This window comes from Lasioglossum baleicum, chromosome 9 (genome assembly GCF_051020765.1).
Source record: "Lasioglossum baleicum chromosome 9, iyLasBale1, whole genome shotgun sequence".
Taxonomy (NCBI): Eukaryota; Metazoa; Arthropoda; class Insecta; order Hymenoptera; family Halictidae; genus Lasioglossum; species Lasioglossum baleicum.
In genome coordinates, this window is record NC_134937.1 from 5,709,654 (window position 1) to 5,733,808 (window position 24,155).

The 24,155-nt window shown below is 35.2% G+C and overlaps 2 protein-coding genes across 7 annotated transcripts in view; one reads left to right on the forward strand and one right to left on the reverse strand.

Moving 5' to 3' along the window:
- Slif (cationic amino acid transporter slimfast) overlaps nt 1-10,343 on the forward strand; it is a 29,090-nt gene extending 18,747 nt beyond the window's left edge. The window contains exons 2-10 of the mRNA XM_076431168.1: nt 5,132-5,397; nt 6,980-7,108; nt 7,194-7,454; nt 7,531-7,814; nt 8,488-8,828; nt 9,024-9,190; nt 9,270-9,436; nt 9,508-9,616; nt 9,691-10,343. Coding sequence (XP_076287283.1) covers nt 5,169-5,397; nt 6,980-7,108; nt 7,194-7,454; nt 7,531-7,814; nt 8,488-8,828; nt 9,024-9,190; nt 9,270-9,436; nt 9,508-9,616; nt 9,691-9,812 — 1,809 coding nt within the window. The 5' untranslated portion in view covers nt 5,132-5,168 and the 3' untranslated portion in view covers nt 9,813-10,343. The remainder of the gene's footprint in view (nt 1-5,131; nt 5,398-6,979; nt 7,109-7,193; nt 7,455-7,530; nt 7,815-8,487; nt 8,829-9,023; nt 9,191-9,269; nt 9,437-9,507; nt 9,617-9,690) is intronic.
- Pex23 (tectonin beta-propeller repeat-containing peroxin 23) lies at nt 10,253-22,688 on the reverse strand. 6 transcript variants are annotated; one of them, XM_076431158.1, is made up of 26 exons: nt 22,571-22,688; nt 21,561-21,819; nt 21,298-21,480; nt 20,607-20,759; nt 20,435-20,527; nt 20,078-20,258; nt 19,770-19,993; nt 19,504-19,707; nt 18,339-18,514; nt 18,121-18,253; nt 17,819-18,045; nt 17,577-17,708; nt 17,350-17,506; nt 17,059-17,221; nt 16,809-16,912; nt 16,591-16,733; nt 16,172-16,520; nt 15,934-16,084; nt 15,230-15,426; nt 14,237-14,446; nt 14,060-14,161; nt 13,850-13,985; nt 13,590-13,781; nt 13,224-13,373; nt 12,385-12,542; nt 10,253-12,315 (listed from the first exon to the last, which is right to left on the reverse strand). In XM_076431158.1, exons 2-26 carry the CDS (start codon nt 21,783-21,785, stop codon nt 12,265-12,267), a joined length of 4,194 nt encoding a protein of 1,397 aa, XP_076287273.1. In that variant the 5' UTR covers nt 21,786-21,819; nt 22,571-22,688; the 3' UTR covers nt 10,253-12,264. The 6 variants fall into 6 exon arrangements, with proteins under 6 accessions (XP_076287273.1, XP_076287272.1, XP_076287274.1 ...); XM_076431157.1 differs by lacking the exon at nt 22,571-22,688 and adding an exon at nt 22,017-22,413; XM_076431159.1 differs by lacking the exons at nt 13,224-13,373; nt 22,571-22,688 and adding an exon at nt 22,017-22,411.
- Between the last annotated feature and the right edge of the window lie 1,467 nt (nt 22,689-24,155).

Genomic DNA, 24,155 nt, shown 5'->3' on the forward strand with positions numbered 1-24,155 from the left:
AATTAGAGTATAGAATCAAACAGTACCAGTGCTCTTCCAATTAAATCAGTCTGTGTTCGAATTTTATTTACATTTGTGAAACTTCTAATAAACAAATTTCTGTCCAATCTTTATTTTCGCCAATTGGTTCCATGACCATTTTCTATAAAAAACGTCAGCAATCTCTTTTTCTTTGACCCGGATCTTTGACCCGAACCGGACGCGTCCAATTCACAAGTCATTTGGTCTTGTCGCGGATAAGCGTGAACACAATCTCTGTTATCGACTTTTACCTCTTGTGTGAACAGTGATTTGATTTGCTGTCTGATTGTGCGGCCATATGCTCCAGGAAAGTTGTACTTAAGACTCAAAAGTGGTCGACACGTATGCTGATTAATTACACGAGTTTACACGTCACTTTGCGATATCACTTTGTACTTCTACAAAGGTTTCCAACATGAAATTACTTTTCTTTTTTTGTTATATAGGTCATTGCAAAAGTTGCGATACGTTTCTAACAAATGGTATAATTCCCGTAAGATTGGGATTGCATTGAACAAATGGTTAACAGCGGCTTTAGGTTATTTTCATAGTGTTTAGGCCGTAAAAATAATTGTTGAACTGTTGTAAGAGTTTTGTGAAAAGGTTCTACTGTTCCCACTATCATCAAAAATATCCAACAAGTATACTGAGATCTTACACCACCCGAAATTACCGTGAAACGGCGATGCTTGGCGAAATTTAGATTTGGCGAATATGATGTATCGAATACATCAAGATCTGGTCGTCCACACTGTAACCCGCCTACTCTCCAGACATTGTACTGTCGATTTCAAGGGTGCGGAATGCCCGTTCTCATTTCTCGATAATACAAAATTGGGGTTTATCAGTAATCGAAAACGCTAGATAAAAGATCGATCTAGGCCGCTACCGCCCTCTAAGTCATATTTTTTCGTTTACAAGACGTAATTTGCATTATTCGGAAGCATACAACTGCGCATGTAGCTATTTTCATAGCTACATTAAAAAATAAATCGATAAAAGAATTCTAGCCCCAATATTTGCAAGAAGTAGAAGCGGTAGGTCATGAACAGACGCCTCATCCGATTTCTAAGTAGGAATATTGAATATCACTATCACCGGTTTTTTATTCTCGAAGCGTTGAAATTATAAGAATGCATTAATGGAAATGACAGGATTTTTTTTCATATCATCTCATAAAAATCACAGTAAACCTAATTAAATCCATTTTTATAAGGCAACGCCTACTGTTTAGGTTTAGCGTTAATAGCAAAACGCGACGTGAAATAAAAATGTTATTCCTTAGCTTTACACGAGAGACACCCTGTATATGTTTTAGTTCTAATAGTGCGCAGTTGACTAATCTACACCAAGAACAGGAAAAATTGCACCGTCATCTTGTAAGTAGTCTACCATTTCAAATTCCGGGTGGGGCAACCTAACCGAACGGCTGCAAATGGCTCGTAAATTATTGACTAAAGGGAAAAGAATTTCCAGGAAAAGTTGCAGAGTATCGAGAGGGTAACATGTTGCAATCATTCACATTTTATACCTTCCAATCGATATGTGATCCGGACTGATCCGTTCACAGGCCAAATCGATTAACAACCTTTCCAGTCTATTTACATTTTACTACCAAATTACTTGATTAATGCTGAACGTTTTAAGCACATTTAGAATCGATTTTCTTAACAATCAAGCTTAATACCACTAAATAACAAAAGTTGAAAGAACTGCTAAATACAAACATATAATTCAAATTGGAGCTCTGCGAATCGCAATAAAGGATTAAACACTGCGTGGAAGGTATGATTAGCCACGTTTAAAATTGGCAGTTTCTGATTGTGCGTTAACAGTAAACTAAGTTTCGAAAATGAAAAAGTAATGCTAAGATATATGTATTGCTGCTTAACTATTATCTTTCGAAGGAAATGAAAAATGAATTATTCGTATTCCACCGACAATCACAGCAGATATGCGAGATCGTATCATTACAGCATAAGCTGTAATAATTCCGGAAATGCGACTGTCGGAAATTGTCTCATTCTCTCGCATATGCGATTACACAATTGCATTGGCTGCAACAGACAACAGTTCAACCACTGTCGGAAATACACTACTGTGCACAAGAAAGAAGCACCCAGTTTATTTATAAGATACAATGACAAACAATATCTTTATGTAGAAATTGTATTGAACAATGATCGATTTATTGCATATTCTCAGAACTATTCAATTAAATTAAAATTTTTTGCGCTTTTCTATTAAATATGGTCGGGTACTTCTTTCTTTTGCACAGTAGTGAGAAGAAGTTAGTACTTCGTACTCCAATAGCTGATGGAATGTATGATAAGAAGTATTTAATACATAATCAATAATTCTTGCAAAATTGAAGGTCATCAATAGTACTTGTTTCTATCGTTCTGTCGACAATTATGGTTGTTCTAGACTCTACATACAATAGCATCCAACGAATGGCTATCGTTTATGTTTATAGTGTGAGTATAGGTATGGAGGTATACATAGAGGTGTAGTATAATAGGTATAGACTCTAGGTAAACCTACACACACAATTTACTAAATAGTTTAATATAATTCAGGCTCTTCGACTACGATTATGATAATCTTTTCTATATTTGAATAATTTTGATGTGTGGTAACGATGAAAGGGATGATTCTGCATATAAATTGAAGATTCGTCAAGTGCGTCTACTGTTGAATAGGAATCGGCTGACGCGTCTGATCATGACCTACCGATTCTACTTCTAAACACTAGACACGCGAATCTGACGTATTTTTATCCTGCCGCAACTTCTATAATGTGTCAATGATTATGATCGTGAACTAAGTCATGTCTTCTTTTCTATCTGATTTGATAAACAGATCTTATACCATGATAATACATAATACATCATTTTTCACTACCACTATTCAATTATTGTAAAATCAATCAACACAGCATGTACATAATAAGCACAAGATCAATTTTTTATTTGGAATATCACTTATAAACACCATTTTTCGTGTTGACTTAATTTTAAAATGTTCACATCACGAAATAGGTGTTGAATGAATTAGTCAGTTTTCTTCACATTTCTCGAGGGTGAATGCCATGTTCTGTTTCTAAGCGAACATCATACTCTCTAATCAATTAAAAGTAGATTTTTATAATACAGGTATTTACCTGTTTGTATGTACCATATAAAATAATATTCGATATTCTTTATATTGGACTAAGATAAGAATATTGTAACTTTTTTGGTATGGTTAGGTATAATAACAAATTTTTCATACGTTTACGGAATACTACTGTTGAGATCAATTCAAAATGTAGTTGCAGCAACTTGCAGCTGTAACCGCGAGACAATTTCTTGTTCTAGAGTTAGAGAGTAATTTCATAATAAGTAGAAAATACCCAGTCAGTCAAATGCTCGGTTTTGGCCGGGCAGCTAGGTCGGCAACGCTTGCTGCAGGCAGAAAGACCCGGCAGGAGCTTCCGGGCAGATGAAAGGCAGCTCGGTCCTCGGTCTTACGGCGAGGCAGAATCCAGGAACGAGCTGCCTTCCATCTGCTCGGAAGCTTCTGACGGGCAGACGCTGTCAGGAGAATACCACGCAGCTGCGTCAGCAAAGGTAGCGTTTTATGCTGACAAGGTGTGCTCGGCAGATTCGTCCAGATTCGTCCAGATTCCGAGCATCCTATGCTTCGAGCATCTTCGAGCGTCGTTCGGACAGGATAATGCCCGCCATCTGCTGGCTAGGCTGTGCTCGATATCTGTTCGGAGTGGTTCGGAGCAGGCCTGGCTGACTGGGTAGTGGTTTAACGAGTTGAGAGGAGAGGCTGTGATGCAACTAATAATAATTTATTAACACTATCACTGCTAACTTTTGTTTAAATCATGTTCTTTTTGGAAGTGTAAGTTTCTATTAATTTAAAACATTAACTGTGAACATCAACTCTTTCTTACGGCATTAATTGCTTAACATCACATTCGAAATCAATTAGCAAAGTTCCAATCTTTTAGATTGAAACGGTCCCTATAAGGGTAGATTTATGAAGTCAGTTTAGCAGCAAACAAGTAATACCAGAATTAGATTCTACAATCACAAAAACCTCTTAAGCCGTTCTGTTTGTATGTAATCATTAGACTGCGGATCTTTGTGCAAAATAAAAATTGTCTACATCGATTGCAAGAAAAAAAAAACTAAAGTGAATGTTAGAGATCATATATTGACATGTTCAATTTTCTAAATTTTCCAACAATTTTGAATTTCATCTACTCAATTCTACTATAAATGCATAAAGATCCGTAGTCTCTAGTAATCATGTATGATTAATAGGGACATGCATTTTGTCCAGCGTTTTGCGATTCTGGTATACTGTGCGCAGCAGCACTAAAAATCCAATTCCTAACATTGTGCAATCTACAGGTTGTCCCAGCTAACTTGACCACCTTGAATATCTTTGTTGTTTTTACAGATACGTCAAATGTCTGAAGGACAAAGTTGAATGGTAGGTAAAATGGGGCTCATAAGATACGAACAAAATTTTTTTTCTTGTAATTTTTTTATGACATTTTAAGGTCACCTTCATTTTTTAAAATGGAATGAGGTATTTTTTAATACATCAATCGACGCAGCTGGACATTCGTTATAAAAAAGTACTAACCTATGTATGTCGACAAGTTAGTAGTTCAGGAGATATTTCAATTTAAATAGCTCTAAAATACCATTACTGTCGTACTAATTGTAAGACGTTAATGTTTACTTACTTATATAACGTCTTATTGTTAGTACGACAGTAATGGTATTTTAGAGCTATTTAAATTGTAATATCTCCTGAACTACTAACTTTTCGACATACATAGGTTAGTACTTTTTTATAACTAATGTCCAGCTGCATCGATTGATGTATTAAAAAATAACTCATTCCATTTTAAAAAATGAAGGTGACCTTGAAATCTCATAAAAAAATTACGTGAAAAAAAAATTTTGTTGGTATCTTATGAGCCCCATTTTACCTACCATTCAACTTTGTCCTTCAGACATTTGACGTATCTTTAAAAACAACAAAGATATTCAAGGTGGTCAAGTTAGCTGGGACACCCTGTATATTCCGAAATTTCTTGCAGACAAGGGACTAGGAACCGGAAGTAAAGGTGGCTCGGGATGGCGAGCCGATTGTGGAAGGCGCTGTCCAGGAGGCGCATCGACGATGGCCAGGAAAACAAAGGTGAACTCGCGCGAGTTCTCGGGCTGTTCGATCTCACGGCACTTGGTGTTGGCTCTACCCTCGGCCTCGGTGTTTATGTCCTCGCTGGTAGTATCGCGAAAGAGGTGGCCGGTCCGGCCGTTTGCATCTCTTTCCTCATTGCCGCCATCGCTTCCGCATTTGCCGGTAAATTAGTATATCCCACAGTCTTTCTTACCCAGCTAATTTGTTTCTCTCCAACACAGATATGTACTTTGAAAATTTATTATTACTTCTCAATCTACTACGAACAACCACGAGCGTTCCTGTTTTACGAACGTTTCTACGGAGTATCTTCGAAATTATGGTACAAGCGGTTGAATGGTGATTCTACATAATCCTTAACTGGTATACTGGGGTCTCTCATGACCCCAACAAAACTTCTGTACACTCACTTTCGCTACTGCATTGTACGATAATTGCAAATATCAAGTTCTTTAACTTCTTTAGAACAGGTGAATCATTTAATTTTAAATTGCACATTAGGTTCTTTCAAATGAAATTTGAATCCGATCTTAGAATGCATATATCATGACGCGTTTCGATGAAGAAATATACTCTTACAACTTCTTCAAGTTTAGAACATATCATTTTACGGTACTCAGCGGGTCTTAAAGGTTTCATCTTCCGTTTTCTTTTTTTGAGACATCTAATTTTACCTATAAATCAACTTTATTTTGACATCAATCGATACGGTTGTCGTGTATTTTTATATGAGCAGAAATACAACACATTGGCGATACTGTTACGTGATGTTTCGTCAAAATGTGGTTACTAATTAACACGCAGTTTGTCGATCGTAAAACCGCAAACTGGAACCACAAAACGGAAGTGACAATCTTATAAATGAAGAACGTGAACGGCCAAGTATTCAATTTTTACCGTAATACAATTAAAAAACTTTTAACTCATTGACAGAATGTGTTGCTTGCAATGGTGTCTCTTTTGACCAATAAGTTTATTTACAAAATAATTTGTGCTTGTTAAACGTTACTGTCAAAGGTGTCTGAGAAAATTTATACAGAATTTTAGGGAGGTCCTTAGTATGATACAGAGTTGGGCACAAATTTAATCAATGATTGACGAATAAATTTCTACTTCAATCGTTAATCGCAGTTAACAATTAATCTTCCAGTTTAATCGTTAATTGCGGTCAACGATTAAATACTTTTTTGATGATTTCTTTTTTTAATCAACGATTCATCTTTCTCAGAACCGCGACCTTGTTTTTTCTAATTAATTTTGGAAGAATTACCATGTAGAATCACCACATTGTACCATGATTTCGGAGACACCTTACATAATTGATTTCAAAGCAACGTCGATTGTTTTTAAATCTTTAAATGATCGAGACAAGAAAATGAAAACCTTGCTTGCACTTCTGAATTAAACACACGTCAATAAAACTTTTATCTGATGTTTTTCCTTATATGTATATATTTTCGCGGAAATATTGCTACAACCTTCTCTTCGTATTCGCCAAACTTATTGCTCGTTTTTAATTGATTAAAGGAAAACTGCCATTAGTAATTGTTAGGATAACGCCACGTATGAGAAGATACACTTTCTCGCAAAAACTTCGTCTATTATCTTTTCATATCATTGCAATTAATTAGTTACCACATCCTGTCTATTTATAGCCCAGAATGAATAAACTTTTTATGATAGTTTAGAACAAGATTGGAACTTATTGTACAAATTGAAATAATCACAACATTCTTAATTTCAGGCATGTGTTACGCGGAATTCGCTTCCAGAGTTCCTAAGGCAGGATCGGCGTATGTTTATAGTTATGTGACAGTGGGAGAATTTGTCGCGTTTATTATAGGATGGAATTTAATTCTGGAGTATGTAATAGGTAAACAAATTTTCTTTGTACCTTTTACATTCTTTTTCCCACTACTGTAGCATTCAGTCCTTCATCGTCGTTCCCTTGTTTTCAGGAACTGCAAGTGTTGCCCGCGGCTTGAGTAATTATTTGGATGCGTTAATTGGAAACGTGATAAGCAAAACATTGACTTCCGTCATGCCCATTCATGTCTCGTTTCTATCAGAGTATCCTGATTTTTTTGCATTCGCAGTAGTGCTCCTCCTTGTGGCTTTATTGAGTATAGGTGTCAAGGAGTCTTCCGTCTTGAATAACATCTTTACCGTTGTGAATCTGATTACTATCGTAATCATTGTTGTAGCAGGATCGATAAAAGGTATGATAGTTGCATTAGCATGCAAGATGCTAAGTAGAACTAGACTTAAACCTTGAAATGAATATCGAATTATCAGCTGATCCTGAGAATTGGAGGATACCACCAGAAGCTATACCAGAGGGGGTCAAGCATGCTGGAACAGGAGGTTTTGCACCTTTTGGTATCAGTGGGATAATGATTGGGGCAGCCAAATGTTTTTACGGTTTTGTGGGATTCGATGCTGTGGCTACCACTGGTGAAGAAGCTAAAAATCCACAGAGAAATATACCCATAGCCATTGTTGTATCTCTAATTATCATCTTGATGGCATATTTCAGTATTTCCACTGTATTAACTATGATGTGGCCTTATTATGACCAGGTATAATGTATACAAGCTGTACCGAAAATCGTGGTACACGCACTCTTTCGTTTGACGGTCCCTTTTCGAGAAAATCGAGTTTTAAAATACAGCGAATACGCGTGCTATTAGATAGGAATCGGTTGATGCATCTGATCATGGCCTACTAATTCTACACTCCTCAAAAGAATTAAGGGATCACTTGTGCGAACCCGAAAAATTGGTCCCACTTTACGTGATCATAACTCCGTCAAAAATTGCCGTATCGATATCGTTAAACAATGGTTTGAAAGCCTGAAACCTCTACTTTCAGATGCTCTGTTTCAAATTGTTGCTATGTTGGTTTTTTACGAAGTTATAGCGAGATGAAGACAACATTGGGGGTTAACAAAAATTTTGTGCAACTTTGGAACATCACACGGGGAGCAACAAATTCTTTTGATAAATCGCGCTAATATCATTTGGAAGGGCTATCTTTCCTGTGTAAATTGTGTGGTTGTTGAATATTGCACGATTTTTTTATTAGAGTTATTCAACATTGAAGTAAATATGGACTTTTTAACTTTAACTGGTTCCAAAAAGTGAAAAAATTATCGTAGAATCACCATCCGGCCGGTTGTACCACGATTTTCAATTGTACACTAAGACAATATTAAAAACAGTTCCTTGTATTATTCAAATTGTATGTACATAGAATGCTGATGCACCATTTCCTTATGTGTTTGAAAAAATTGGTTGGCACACCATTAAATGGATTGTTAACATCGGAGCAGCATTCGCGTTGTGCACAAGTTTACTAGGCGCAATGTTTCCATTACCACGTATTCTGTATGCCATGGGCAGTGATGGAATAATTTTTAAATATTTTGCGATTGTGCACCCCAAAACCATGACACCTGTTTTCGGCACAGTAATTGCCGGTTTATTCACCGGAGCCATGACCCTTATATTTAATCTTCAACAATTGATCGACATGATGTCCATTGGAACGCTTTTAGCATATACAATAGTTGCAATTTCTGTTCTAATATTGAGGTAAATATAATACATCAAATATGCGTACAATACTGAGAGAAATATAAAACATAACTTACACATTTAAAATGTTAAATACTTCCTTTTGTTATGACGTGTTCACAAACACGGTTTGAATAGTTTCAAACAAAAACACTACAAATAGAAATTTTAGTTTCATTTAGAGAAATATATCTATCTTATTCAAATTTTTAGATACCAAGATAAAGAATATACATCTAACAATCATAGCTTAACAACATCAATGAGTAGCTATAAACTGTCACCGATTAATATCTTAAAACAAATATTTAATTTGCACAATCAGAAGGAGACAAGTGAGGCTTCTAGCAAAGTTGCAAGTTATGGTATTGCAATGTTGTGTAAGTAGTATTACCGAGATTACTGAGAATCTCAACGATATTGTGACATGATTTTATTTCTGTACTATTCCTATTATAGGTATTATTATATTTGCTATTGCACTGTTCATTAATAACGTGGGTTCAAATGCCTTCGGTAACAATGCAATAGAAACTGTGATACTAGTCATACTTGTGATAATATTATTGCTGAATTTAGCAGCTGTTGCGAGGCAACCTATTCAAGAGATTGACATAGCGTTTAAGGTGAAAATTATACAAATCTATTTCGGAAAAATAAAAAGATCACTTGAATTAAATGTTGCTGTTACTTACAGGTACCATTAGTGCCATTTTTACCATGCTGTAGCATTTTTATAAATCTATATTTGATGCTACAATTAGATGCTTTTACGTGGATCAGATTTTCTATATGGATGCTTATTGGTAAATATAACAAGAGTCGATAAAATAATTCATTAGCGTATTAATTTTGTTTCTAATGTAATTTATTTTCGCAGGATTTGTTATTTATTTCTTTTATGGTCTATCTCACAGTAAACAAGGAAAAAGAGATAAGGTGGAAGCTGAAATGATAAAAAGAAAGTACGCAGATCAAGTTAGAATTGTAACGAGATTCTAACAATGTTGAACTATGATGTGATATGTTCGGTATTAATTTGTAAAGAATTTCTCAGAGAAAGCCCTAGGTGTTACATGAAGTGATTACCATAACGACATTAAAATACGATTAATTAATATATATAGTTCACGTAAGCGCGTCGTTGAAAAGACAAAAGGACATTAACAATACGACTGTATAGAATATTTTTAACATACTATTACTATAATGCAAAATAGTTCTTATCGTGAAACTTTAAGATGCCAGTAACATACTGGTAATTTTACATCAGTACATGCATAAATTATTGCGCGTTATAATATTAATATATATATTAAATGTTTTAAATATACCCACACCATTTATTCCGTAACAAGCTCTGACCAACTGTATAGTGTATAAGGATTTTGTAAAACCTGTTTGTTCCTTTTTGTATTTATATGCTGCAACGTGTTGATATGATGTACATATTTCTTACAGAAATTTTACTAAGTTTATTGATTGTTTAAGTGCTTTTCGCACTGAAGAAATATATTGTTTTATATTAAATAATTGTGTATGTATTTTTTTTAGACACAGTTCTTACAATAATTTAAGAATATTTGCATTTCCAAGCAGTAATTTCCCATTTAATAAGAAGAATTACATTTAATGAAACTTATAATGTACAGTTCAGAATAGCACACAATGATAATTAATTTGTTTGAAAGAAAATTTCAATTCACTCTTCATATCATTGAATAAACGCTCAAAGCTAATACAATACATATATATATATATATATATAATGATCTACAAAAGTATTCGTATACAAGAATGGAGTTTACACTGAATTTATTAATTAAATAATTCAAGGAATCTGCTCAATATTTCGTGTAACGTAGGAATATTACTTAAATATGTTATTAAAAATCAATACGAGAAAAGTTCATCTGTATGTACGAACACTTTCGAGGATCACTGTGTGATTTAGAATACAGAAAATGTATATGTCAATTTTTAAACAGTCGCAAAACAAAGATGCATCACCAATAATAATGTACAGGCAGATACATATCGTTCGTAATAAAATGAGGCCCAAATACTTATGATTAGACTGCAGATCTTTATGCAAAATAAAAATGTTCCGCATTGATTGCGGAAAGCAGGAGTAAAATAAACATTGATTTCATCCCTAATCTCAAACTTTAAATGGATGAGGTCTCTGGCTTGCTTGGATCAATGAAGCCACGAGATTATATTGGATCAGAGTTCCAAGTGGGCCAATTTTGGTAAGCAGAGCTGACTTCATCGCAAAAATTTTTCAAATTTTTTACTGTTTTATATTTCACCCAGCCAATCTCTTCATATAAACGCATTCTACTCCGCAGAGAGATCCACAGTCCACTTATGATAATATACTCCAGTGGCGAAGTGCTAATAGTATTATCCAAATATAGCAAAGTTGTACTTTTTGTATAAATCTATACCATCTTGTGTTAGCAATTCTGCAGAGGTAAACGTTTGCTATTTTTGAATAAGTATCGAAGACGTGATTATTTAAATATATATATTAACACAGAGTTACTGTAATACTACAGGAACTATTATAGTATAGTTAAAAAAAAAAACGTTGAGTTATTATTTCATTAAAATATACAGTAGTCGATCAATTTCGATTAAACATTTACAAAAATTCATTTTCTCACTGTTCTTATCTGAATACTCCTATGAACTCGGTTTATCTCGTAACCTTTTTCCTTGAATCGCAACAAAGTCTTTATGATACATAAAATAAAAATGTGTGTATGATTATTTCTCACGATTTTAGTTTCTTAAGCACTTGCGCTAACAGTCTCAACTTTATCATAAAAATCTAATAATAAGTTTATGTGTACTGAAACAATTAAAATAAATTATACCTATACAAGGCATCTGGTAGAATCAATATATGATTATGAAAAAATAAAATTAATATCTTATAATATTATCTATTATTTATGTAAAAGCTTTCTTTGGAATGTCTCGATGATTACGGTACAAAATTTTGTGGCAAGCTTATAGAACACAAATTTTTCCCAAATTTTCTTTTCGTAATTCCGGTACTGTTCCTTTTACGTGGGTATATTCCTATCTATATGTACTTTTTATTACAGAGCAGTAAAACTAAAAACAATGGTACTGAAAGCAAACGCAATCGTATGTACAATCGGTATAGTTATTTGTACGTTTTAGATTTTAGATGTTTTCATTTAATGGATGTGTCACGATTCATGCTTTTACCATAAGGTAGAGTGAACTCTGCAAAGCTAAGCCTTATACATTGCAGAAAACATATATCTCGTACGTACATAAACGTACATAAACTTCTCATATCAGTGAAAAATGTTCCTATGAGAATAAAAAGCTAGAATATCACATTGCTAGATAATAATATAATAATACTTCATGTATTTTATTAAAGGAATCTTCAGTGATCTAAAAAACGAATTACTTAATTCGTTCTATTTACAAGTCCTCCCACACTTATGTATTGCCAGTTTGCCTGTTAAAGGTGATCACAATTTTAGACAAACTTCCAACATATTATTTGTATGCAAATAAATTAACTTACCCCAATTCCAGTCGCCCAACCAGTTCCAGCTGGATTCTCATCAGTGATTCCAATTCTGCGGCAAAGTATTCCAGCACCGGAAATCGCCCATACTTGACCTTGTTCTCTAGCGACAGCTACATGTCTGAAACCTTGTTTCGCGTTTACAACAGACATATCTAAAATTAAAGAAAAAAGCACGGTTAGAGATTTGAAAATGTAATTTACTATAAAGTGGGTATAGGACATGCAAGCAAAACGCAATAGAAATATTGGCGAGTCTAGGGTTAACCCTTTGGGTGCTGCATTGCTTGTAATCGCTCAATAAATTTTACCATCGACACGATAGAAGATACTTGAGGATTTCATTTAATTGGACATCCTGTAGCTAATAGTAGAGATCGCGGTTTTGAACGGGTACTAAAATACCCGTGTACACGTAGCACGTGAACCGTGAAGTAAGGTATTCGTGAAGACGGATCCGTCCGGCACGTTCGAATCCGGCGACTCATGCATTTATGTTTTTTGATCGAATTCTTTTCAGCTGTTGATGTTAGAAGTGAGACGCAAGAGAGACACCAATCAATTCACGGTAAATTGTTCGACGTTATATCACCGTGTATTAAAATACACAAATATTTGTGAAATTAAAATACACGTGTTACAATTATACAATTAATTTCACGTGTCCACACGTATTTGCATATACGGGAAATAAGGATTTCTGGTTAATAGGCATTCGAAAACCGTGCTTAAAACACGCATCAAAAGGGTTATATACACATAAAAACTAGTATTTTGCTGGAAAATCTATCTAAAATAAAAGGCCTACAACGTAGTCAAACGCTCCTAAGGTATACCTATGTCAGAGGGGTCAGAGAATGTGTCTAAATAAACAGGTGTGTCGTTTATATCAGCGTTTCCCAACGCAGAGCGTGTTTTATGAGGTAATCTGTAGAGTTTTCCTCGAAATACAGCCTTTGGGGAGGGCATCTTACTCTTACATTTGTCTGAAATTTGTCAATATATAACAAATTAAGTAGACAAATTGAATTACCTGACACGCAGAGATGGCACAATTTAATTTGACAACTAATACTGTTAGCAGAATAGTCGTAAATGATTAGTAGCCTACTAGATTCAAGGAAGTGTCTATAGGGACACTACTTGGATCCTACAAGAGATTGGGAAACGCTGGTCTGTTTGGTGACAAATTTACTAGATACCTATGTGAATAGGATCGTTTGGCATCGCAGGTAACGTTTGCCAATGAGTTCCTTCTGGGAAAACGTTCAGTTGCACTTCACGACGCACAGAAAGTTTACCCGTGGTGTCCAACGCCCATACTACATCTTTCCCCACAGATATTTGTTTTAGATGAGCGCCTGATGGTGGTTCAACGTTCTGCCACTGTACACCTAAAGTTATTCAAGTCAATATGAGTACACAATACGAAGGTTCATTGTAATTGTTGTATCATCTGTACCTGTAGGTTTTGCAACAGAAATTCCTAATCTCCAATATGAGGAACCATTTTTTCCTACAGCCCAAACTTGACCACCCGGACCACACGAGATACCTATTAAAGCTTGATCACTCGGTATATGTTCCCATGAAACTCCCTACAAATAAATATTGAAAAATTACAATGTTTCATAAAGAAACTGTTACTTTATTGAATGTTTCATTTGTGTACCATTGGGCATGACTCTGAAACGCCTCTCCTAAATAATGCTTCACCGTTAGAAGCTACTGCCCATATATATACTTGTGCATCCGAACCAGGACTTCCAGTTGCCTAATAAACAGAATTCATAATTATCTACTTGTATCTGTACCATCAGTATTATGAATTTTTCAAAACGTTTCGTACATATAAAGAGACATCGAGTAATTTTGTATTTCCTAGCTCTTGCCAGGGACCACTAGTCGTCAATTGACACCTTCGAAACCATCTTCGTCTTCTAACATAGTCGGTAAAGAATTTTTTACCATGGTATTGAAAAGGAAAATCAGTAGCGTATTGCCAGCCGTCTCTATCGACACCACCGGGGGTATGAAAATCTACTATCCAGTCTGACACCTGTTTCAAGAACATGCATTTAATTAATTTAGTTAAACCGATAGAGTTATACAAATTAAAGGTAATTATTAGGGGTGGGCGGGTGCCCGAAACTTTCCCTGCAAAGTGTTTATGGGAACAGTAAACAAATGGTCGGACCAGACTGAGGCAAGGTAACTACGGAACATGTACTTACGACACACGCCTACGAAAAATTCAATGTAGTAGTAGGTACAGTTTTTTGCGATTATCTCGGAAATTAAAAGAGATCGCCTATTTTATGTATAGGAAATAGTTGTTCAAAATCTCTATCTGCATAACATAAATTTCATCAAAATCGGAGAGCAGAACCACTTTGTAAATAGTTACCGAATTTAATTCTTTTTAAAGTGAAATCGTTAAAGTTATATGTACATATCTTATTTTCAGTGATCGAGTTGAACAAGTTCACATCGAATCGCGCAAACTGAATTCTAAAATTTGTTGAGCTCATCAAAACGGTACTTGCTGACAGTAATTTTTGACCTAATATTTTTTAAATTTTAGTTGTACTTAAAATCCACGATAAATCCACTTTCGTTTGTTGGTACTCTTCTTCCACCTCGATTCGCATCGAAGTACTCAACTATCTTATGTATTCGGGTAGCTGGGTAATTCTTGTTTACCAAGATATCTAATAAATTAACTGTCTCTAAGTACTTATAATTATTGAGCTTGCAAAAGGATAAATTATTTAGAAGAGCGACCTTCACGTCACATTACGACTAGCTTACTTAGCTTTACATTCCATATATTATTTCTTACCCAACGCCAGTGCATCGATAACAATTTAGTATTCTCTCGAGTACGTTTCTGACGTCCAGTTGCATCACTCCACATGTAACGGTCCGTTGGAAGACCATGGGAAGTATATCCAGTTACCGGATTCCAGCGTTGATTTTCATAAACATAATAATTATGAGTGTCTACCATGGAGTTGATCCCTGTATTGTTATCTAGACCTAAATGTATCAATACATGTAAATTTAAATTTGAGTCCTCCTTTCGTTTTCCAGTAACTGTATACTAGGTGTCCCGTTTGAAGTTTCTCACGCAATTATTTCCCAAACTATATCTCGTTGTAAAAAATATTTCAAATAAAGCTTACTCTGTTTCGGGACAGACATGTTATGGTGGTCACGCGAATCTTCTTTCTTGCTTCCGAGATTTCAAGGTGACCTCTGTATTTATTTTATACGAAACTGTATGTTTTTGTTTAGATAAGCGTATAGCCTATCACGAGACGAATTCGCTGATTTATAACACTTTCATTTTCCAACGTGATTCAAAGTTATTTAGTGCCGTTCAAAATTCACCTTGAAATCTCGGAATCACGTCCACCGAGAGAGGATTCGTGACCACCATAAGATGTCTCTCCTGAAACAGAGTAAGTTTTATTTAGAATATTTTCTACAACTACAGTTTGGGAAATAATTGCGCGTGAAACTTCAACTGGGACACCCTATTACCTTTCAAAAATAAACCTCCCCATCCACCGGTGTAAACCCATGCAGTACTGTCATATCCTATTCCCCATGTTACACCAACAGGACAAGTTTCAACCTTTTTCAAGTGTCCACCCATCTGCCTCCAAAATAATGCAATTGGGTCAATAATTACCTACAATTAATGATAATAAAGCAACATTAAGTTACCATTATTCCTTGATTTATATAATCATCAATTAATATAAAAGCGATTACACACAGATGGAGATTTATAAAGTACACTGCATAACGTCATCAGTCCTTTGATTCTCAAATGAGTGATACTCTGTGGTAATATTCTATGGCTATAAAAGGTAAATTCTCTGTCATCGATAAGTATTTTGTATCCTCGCATATCGCAAACAATTTCTAACATGAAATCAGAACCGGCTTTCAATGGGCTATTTCCGTTTCTTTCTTCGTCACCCCACTGTCCATTCTGATATGTATTACGTATAATTACGTTCTCTTTGAGTCGTGGGTTAAAATGTAAAGCTACATCATGGGTATCCACTATGGTCTTTTGTTTCAAGCACGTTGTCGTGTAACAGACAAGATTGAACGATAATCTGAAAAATAAAATACTCATTACTTCTAATAAGTTTAATTCAGTTAATTTCGCTTCAATTATTTATTTACCTATCAGCATCATCGTGCACGCAAACTGTAATTTTTAAGGAACTACCAGGCTCAAAACCGTTTTGTAATATAGACTCAAATGGTAATTCTTTCCCTGCCACGTCCAATTCTTGTACGTAACCATCATTAATTAATTGATTTTCCTGGAAATGATTTACACAGGAAAAGTTTTATGAAGACTATTTTATTATCATTCTATGTGTGCCTTGTCAACTTGCCTCTGCAGCAGTTGGATCGTACACATATACATCTCCCAATGCTGTCGTGGTCCAAATTGAATTAGGTCCTGGTCTTCCATACACGTTATTCATTTGGCAAGAAACTGAAAAAGTCAAAAGAATCTTAGAATTGAAATACATTACAGTGGTCCTAACTCCCCCACTATTCAATCGAAGTCGTGATCGAGAGTGCAATGAGCGAGAACCTACTGTGTACTTTAATTGTCTTTCAACTTTCGGATTAAGATACCTGAAGTTAAATGTTTTAACCAATCTTCCATGTCAGTGTCACTGAAGAACTGCAATCGAAGAACTTTAAGACGAGGTAGTCGAGGAGTGTGTATTGCTATTCTTGGGCTGCCTGGTTCGCTGCAGCACACTACACACATAATTTCGGATACAGGAAATTGAACCTAAAAGGGAAACATTTTTGTCATTTGAATGATTTCGAGTATTTATGAAAGAACCTACTTATATATTTAATTAATATATTTAATATTTATTTATGTTGAATTAACTACTATATATTTAAAGAACCTACCAGCGTTGTTGTTCTACTTGAATTTAAAATGGTTACAGTTCCAGAATCTAAGGAACCACTGTCACTACTTATCCATTCTAATTCGATAACACACTCATCATACGTAGTACTGCCTTTAAGTTTACATTTTGCATCACTATTTTTTACCCAGGACGACCTGTAACGTATTATTACAGATTAAAACGTTTTGAATTCATTGTAACTGCATCAGTTTAGCAAAACCTTACTTTTCAACAACTTTTTCATATATCGTAGGATCATATTCTACTTTTTGTAATCTTTTCTTTAATTCCTCTAAAATACGTATTCTCCATGGTTCTGCTATATCTCCGTGACTTGTGCCATTAGTATCTGCGATCCTACATGTTTAAAAATAAATAGTATATTTAACTACGTATTTAACACGTACACTTACAAGATACATTATGATCGTCTGTTATGGGTTAATAATTTAAAATATTAAATATACCATTTTGGAGGATTTGATGGGTCCATAAAACATGCCCCAGCTTCTACTTTGGACCAGGAAGCATCGCATTCAGCCCAATACATTGCGCCGGAACTTTCATCTTCTCCGTAAACTCCAGAATCGCTAGTTAAATCAGGATCAAATATGCTTCCATCTGTTTCTGGATGAGCTTCCACACCAACCATAGACCCAACCGAATGAACAGGACTCCAAGCAGCTGGATTAATCTATTTCAATTTTCAATTTTAATTTTAATGTTAATTGACAAAGTAAGCTGTAGATAATTCATCTTTTTTACTAACCTTAACAGTACTGCCCATGCCTTTCCCAGAGACTACAAAGGATTCCCCGGTTTTAGTGAGTGATTCGTTTGATATAGTTATGTTTGCAACGCTAGCCTCAGTAAGATCAGCCATGTCCAATGAATGCGCAGATCTATATTTAATTGTATATATAAGAATACATTTAAAAATATAGTTAAAAACATTATGCAAATGAGTAAAACAAGTAAGAATATTACTTTTTCTTTCCTTCGTTTAAGTATATATCCTGAAAAGATGTCTGTTGAGGATTCTTGGTAGCACCATCGTTTGATCGTTGCCATAATTTTAAAGACGTTGGCGTTGGTGCCGATCGTGACTGTTCTTCCCATTCCCTGATCAGTGTTGTACCTTCGCTAGTACTATGTGGTCGATTCTGTAAACGAATTGTTTTTGTATTATAAAGGAGAGATTTAAGGAGGTAGACTCGTTTCCACAAATGTAAGGGTGCGGGATGCGCGTCCTCTTTGTCGAATTATCGAATTATCTTTGTATTAACAAAGATGGGATTTTTCAGTAGTCAAAAGCGCTAGATAAAAGATCCATCTAGGCCGCAGTCGTCCTCGAAAGTCCTATTTTTACGTTTATGAGGCGTAATATACATTATTCGGCAGCATGTAGCTACGAAAATAACTGTATGCTTCCTAATAATGCAAATTACGCCTCGTAAACGTAAAAATAGGAAATTTGGGAGCGACTGCGGCCTAAATTGATATTTATCTAGAGCTTCTGGCTACTGAAAAAATCCATCTTTGTATTATCGAGAAATAAGAAGGCGCATCCCGCGCCCTTGCAATCCTGAAAACGAGTCTACTACTACTAAGGGGATCCCATAAGTTCGTGCCGACTTTTGTGTATACATTTCACGCGTCGATTTATAAACATACGGCAATAAGTTCGGGAACAGTCTAGAGAAGTTTTTAGTGGGTATAAGATCGTGAAATAGTGAACACAGTGATTGCCAGCAGTGAAAAATCATGAGCGAAATACGTATCCATTTCCGACATCTCATGTTATATGAATTTCGGAAAGGGAGTTCAGTAACAATCTCCACGAACAACATATGTGCTGTTTACGGAGAAAGAGCGCTTTCATCTCGTACCTGTAGGAAGTGGTTTCAACGTTTTAAAAGTGGGAATTTTTATTTAGAAGACGAGGAACATTCCGGGCGTCCTCCTCAGACAGACGAAGATAAAATTCGAGACCTTCTACAAAAGTCACGAAGTTTATCAGTTGAAGAGATGACAGATGTTCTACATGTAATGTTTACAAAATTAACATATGCAACCGCTCGAAAAACGGCACACACTTATGGGACGACCTAATAATATTTGTAGACATGAAATAGTTTGTTGGAATAATCACCAATGACCCCCAACTCTGATGTCGCTGTTGCTGAGGAGTACCACACATACTATGTCTGTTGCTTGACGTTAAACTGGCATTACTGCTTGCTCTACTAAGTTGTAGCGGTGCATTTATTAATCTCCACTTTTTACCTGTTAATTCTGAACGTGTGATATTTGTACGATAGTATAAACTTCGATCTTCGTGGCCAATGGCCCAAACCTAATAAAAATGGAATAGATAAATACAAATATTTCTATGAAAATTAGAATGAACTGAATTACCTGATCATTCGGGGCAACTGACACTTGTGACATTTTACTCAGCATTTCCACCCAGCCTGTACCAGTAGCCATTTGTTCACAAACTCCGCATATTTCACCTTTAATACCTTTCCTAAACCACACTCCACCATCTTGTGTTACAGCCCAAACAGAATCTGTTCCTACACTAACTTGTACTAATTTCAAATCTTTTTGAGGAGGTTCGATCTCCACCCAATCGTCCCCTATAAAATAAAATTTATATTTGTGATTGCTGAAACAGTTACAAGTGTGCATGTAAATTTTGAAACTTTATAAAATTTATATACCCATTGGATTTTCTCTAGTAACACCTGTACGCACCAATGCTTTGCCAACCATTAGTACAGCCCAAACAAGACCAGTTATTCCAACGCTGATTTGGCATACCTCAAAACCATTTGGTAATTTGATAGCACTCCATCTTTGCCCTTCCGGGCAGGTAGTGCTGGTACTAACACGAAACATTACCTGTACATTATAATCATTAGTAATTATGTCATTTAATTTCATGGGAATCAGAATTTTGTATAAAGTTAAGTACAGTTACAATAACCAAAATTATATGTTACATTATTATTTAACAATTAATGTAATTGTCTATGCTTTATTAATTTCTTTCAAAAAAATTTTTTTAAGAGTTATACCCTCCCATGAGCAGTTACTGCCCAGACTACTAGGCATCCAGGATTACCTCCAGGTATTTGATTTCCACCCACAGAAATGTCAATAAATGGTTCCTAAAAATACAATATTCTCTTTATATGCATATTACAGTTAATGTAAAAAGACAATAAGCTTCTATCAATCAGAAACTACCTCTGTTGCATCTTTGTGAAGAGGTGCAATAGCACACCACGAATTCATGGCACTGTATCTTCGATAACGAACCCATTTCCTCCGTCTCACACACGACTTCCACTGTTTTTTGGTAGTATATACTGCTGGAAAATCAACTGCATATGTCCATCCCTACCAAAATATTAAATTCTCTGTGATTGTAAATCTTCGTTTCAATGACAACAACAGCCGAGACAAAATTTTAATAACAATACGATAGAAAGAAAGAAAGAAATTTATTTGTATATCCTAAATAGATATTTTGTATTTACAATTTCAGAAAAAGTAAGACTTTGTTTAACAAAATGTAATCTATTGATTATAATCAACGTAGTAATCTAACAAAAAAACAGGAAGTATAGTTTAACTTAACACATTGACTGCCTTAAAATATTGAATTTTGTGAACGCAATGAATATTAGATTAATAAATTAATAAGTCTAAATATGCGAACATAACAATATTTTTATGTTTAGAGAATTATAAACTTAAATATACATATAAATATACAATGTGATTCTAACATGGACAATTTGCTGACATGCTTAGCAGCCAATGTGTGTAAGTAAAAAATACAAGTTTAAACGAGGATTATTCGATGAAACATATTGCATGTAGAAAGAAAGAATTAATGAGAACTGCAATTACTAGGAGCTTTAATAATATTTACATCATGATCCAATGGTTGTCCATCCAAAGTGGTTTCTATCTGCCAATCACCTTCCCATTGCCAAGCCATTGATGGTAATTTCACTTTGTCTCTACTACGATCAACTGTGCCATCCTGACTAGAAAAGTTATACCTATCTGTAGGTAATAATCTCCCGCTGAATCCTTCCAAAGGAAGCCAACGCTAGAATATTATTCACTGTTATTATATCAACATAAATAATGATTGCAATTGTACTCGTTGTCTAATTTTAATAAACATACCTCATTCTCATATATTTCTTCTTTGATTCTTATAGGTACATCTAAACCATGTACGTGTACGTAAACTTGACGGTCACCTCCTATAGCCCACATAAAATGTGGAACTGCTGACAGCTGTTTGAACTCGAGACCCAGGTACATAAACTCCCTCCACATATTTCCAGTTGTCGACAGTCCGAATACACGTCCCTCATTGTTTATGGCATATAAATGTGAACTTGGCATTTTAATGTATTGTCACAAGAATGTCCTAGTTCACCTGCAACATGCCAATTTTAATAGTATAACATATATTTATCCTATGCTGTTGTAAACATTCAGAAACATTAAGTATATGTTTCTAATCTAATCAGAGATTGAATCTATTCACTGTAATTACTTCATGGAACGAGTGAACCATCGATAACAATAGCATATTAATACATAAGGCATAACAGTATAAATATAAGGTAATACCTTTTTTCCTTACGGAATAATAGATTGTCTACTATGTCTTAAACGTATGTTAGATAACTGACATAGTTTTCGCGCAGAAACATAGTAATTCAAACGTGAACAACTGATTAGAGGCTTGCTGTCCTTTTATTTAACTTTATGTCGATCATAATATATGTATGTACATTTTATAACAGGGACAAAATTTTAGTTGAATATCGATTTAATTACTGAAACCAGACTATTTAACCAAACAAGTTGGTAATCTCAAAAAACATGATTTTGTAACGATATACAAACAACTGTCACTGCTACTATTTACCGATTATAATTTATTGTTCGAGTTAGAATTAGAAGTGAGGACCGAGGACCATTGTATATGCCGCTACATACTGGGTAGCTAGATAGCTACATATGTAGTAGTAGAAAGATTTCCGTTTTGATTATTTTATTACTTTCTCATTCACAACATTCAATAAGTATATCTAGGGTACCACTAGTAAACTATGAATTATTTGAAATCTTACTTTTATTATTTATAACAATTATCCAATAATAAATGTATTACAAGTTACCTAATTTTGATAAAAGAGATACAGTGTTCCCTCCTTAGCGTCCTGCTTTTCTCTTCATTATCCTATTACTCAGCCAATAGTATTTCTCCTTGTCACCGGCCACGGAACGTTACTGAATCACCAACCAATAAGAAATAGTATTCATGAATTTATAGCGTCGCACTCTGTCACCCAAATACGCGACGCTAAGGGAAAACTGTACATTATATCAGATTACCTATGTCCATGGATTATATCCATTGATCTATACATATATTAACTGTTATTATAGGCCACATAGTTACAGATGAAATATAAGAGTAGACTAATAGCCTAGAAGCGAATATCTAACTTATTATTCTAAAAAATATGGTTACATCAGCCATAAATAGAATCAGAGAGGATATCCTCTCGGATAGAATATCAGTGATCTCGTCGCATAGACTGCGCCGACTGCGCAAGCTTGTACGAAGCGCTAAAGCCTACAATGGCGGCCGGGTGGATCTCTATCTCACTCACACTGTATGGGGACTCGTCAATTAGAGAGAGAGAGAGAGAGAGAGAGAGAGAGTGAGCGGAATGCACCTGACTGTTGCTCTCTCTCTCTCTCTCTCTCTCTCTCTCTCTCTCTCTCTCTCTCACTCTTTATACCCCGCGCCGGCATTGTAGACCTTAGCGCTTCGTACAGACCGCGCAGTTTATTTCTATAAATCTGTCTCGTCGGTGATTGTGCTATTGGTTCCAATGACAATGACAGCGAATTAGACTACGCAATAGATATTCTAGATCTAGATCAATTTCTAGTAACAGAAATTGGCGGCAGTGTTCAAACTTGGAAGCTGTGTTTCTGCGCTTGCGCTCTGGAAACTGGTGTAATTCGAAACGTTTCAAAAAGCACGCGTAAGATCTCCGTTCTCCGTTTCCGCATATCGGCGATTCGCACTGCGAAATAAACTGAATAAAGTGCAGTGAGCTATAAAACACTCTAAATCTCTCTTCCAGGTGATTCCGACCGTCGCGTCGGTCGACGCCGAACACAAGCAATGAACTTTTCTTTTTAATGAATAAGGTATTTTCCCTTTTGTTCGATGATCTTTTGCCAAAAAGAATAAATAAGAAAATATTTTATTAATTAAAGTTCAACGCTTGAATAAAGAAATTCGGTTTTTTATTTCACTTTAAAATACCGAAATTACTTTCTTGCTAACCCAATATAATATAATATATACTGAAGTCAAAAAATATATTCAATAAATTCCCATGAAAACACCTTTACAATTGCAATAATCGTCAAATAAAAAATCTAAAATGGGCCATTTAACTTCTCGTGTGAGAACAACATAAAAGTGAAAGGTCACTGATCCCTTCTACTCGATAATTCCATAGGGCAGATATTAGAAATGCAACGATTTATTAATAATTTTCACCTCGCTGGGGTCCCAAATGAGAACCAAGGTATGCATCCATGTATCACTTGATACATGACTGTCGCGCGCCTCTATGACGTACGCAACGTACACCTCTGTTGGTCGCGTTGCCGCATTTTAGGCGGATTTTTAATTGTTAATAACTATATTGTATTACCGTCGAGAACCACCCCTTAAAT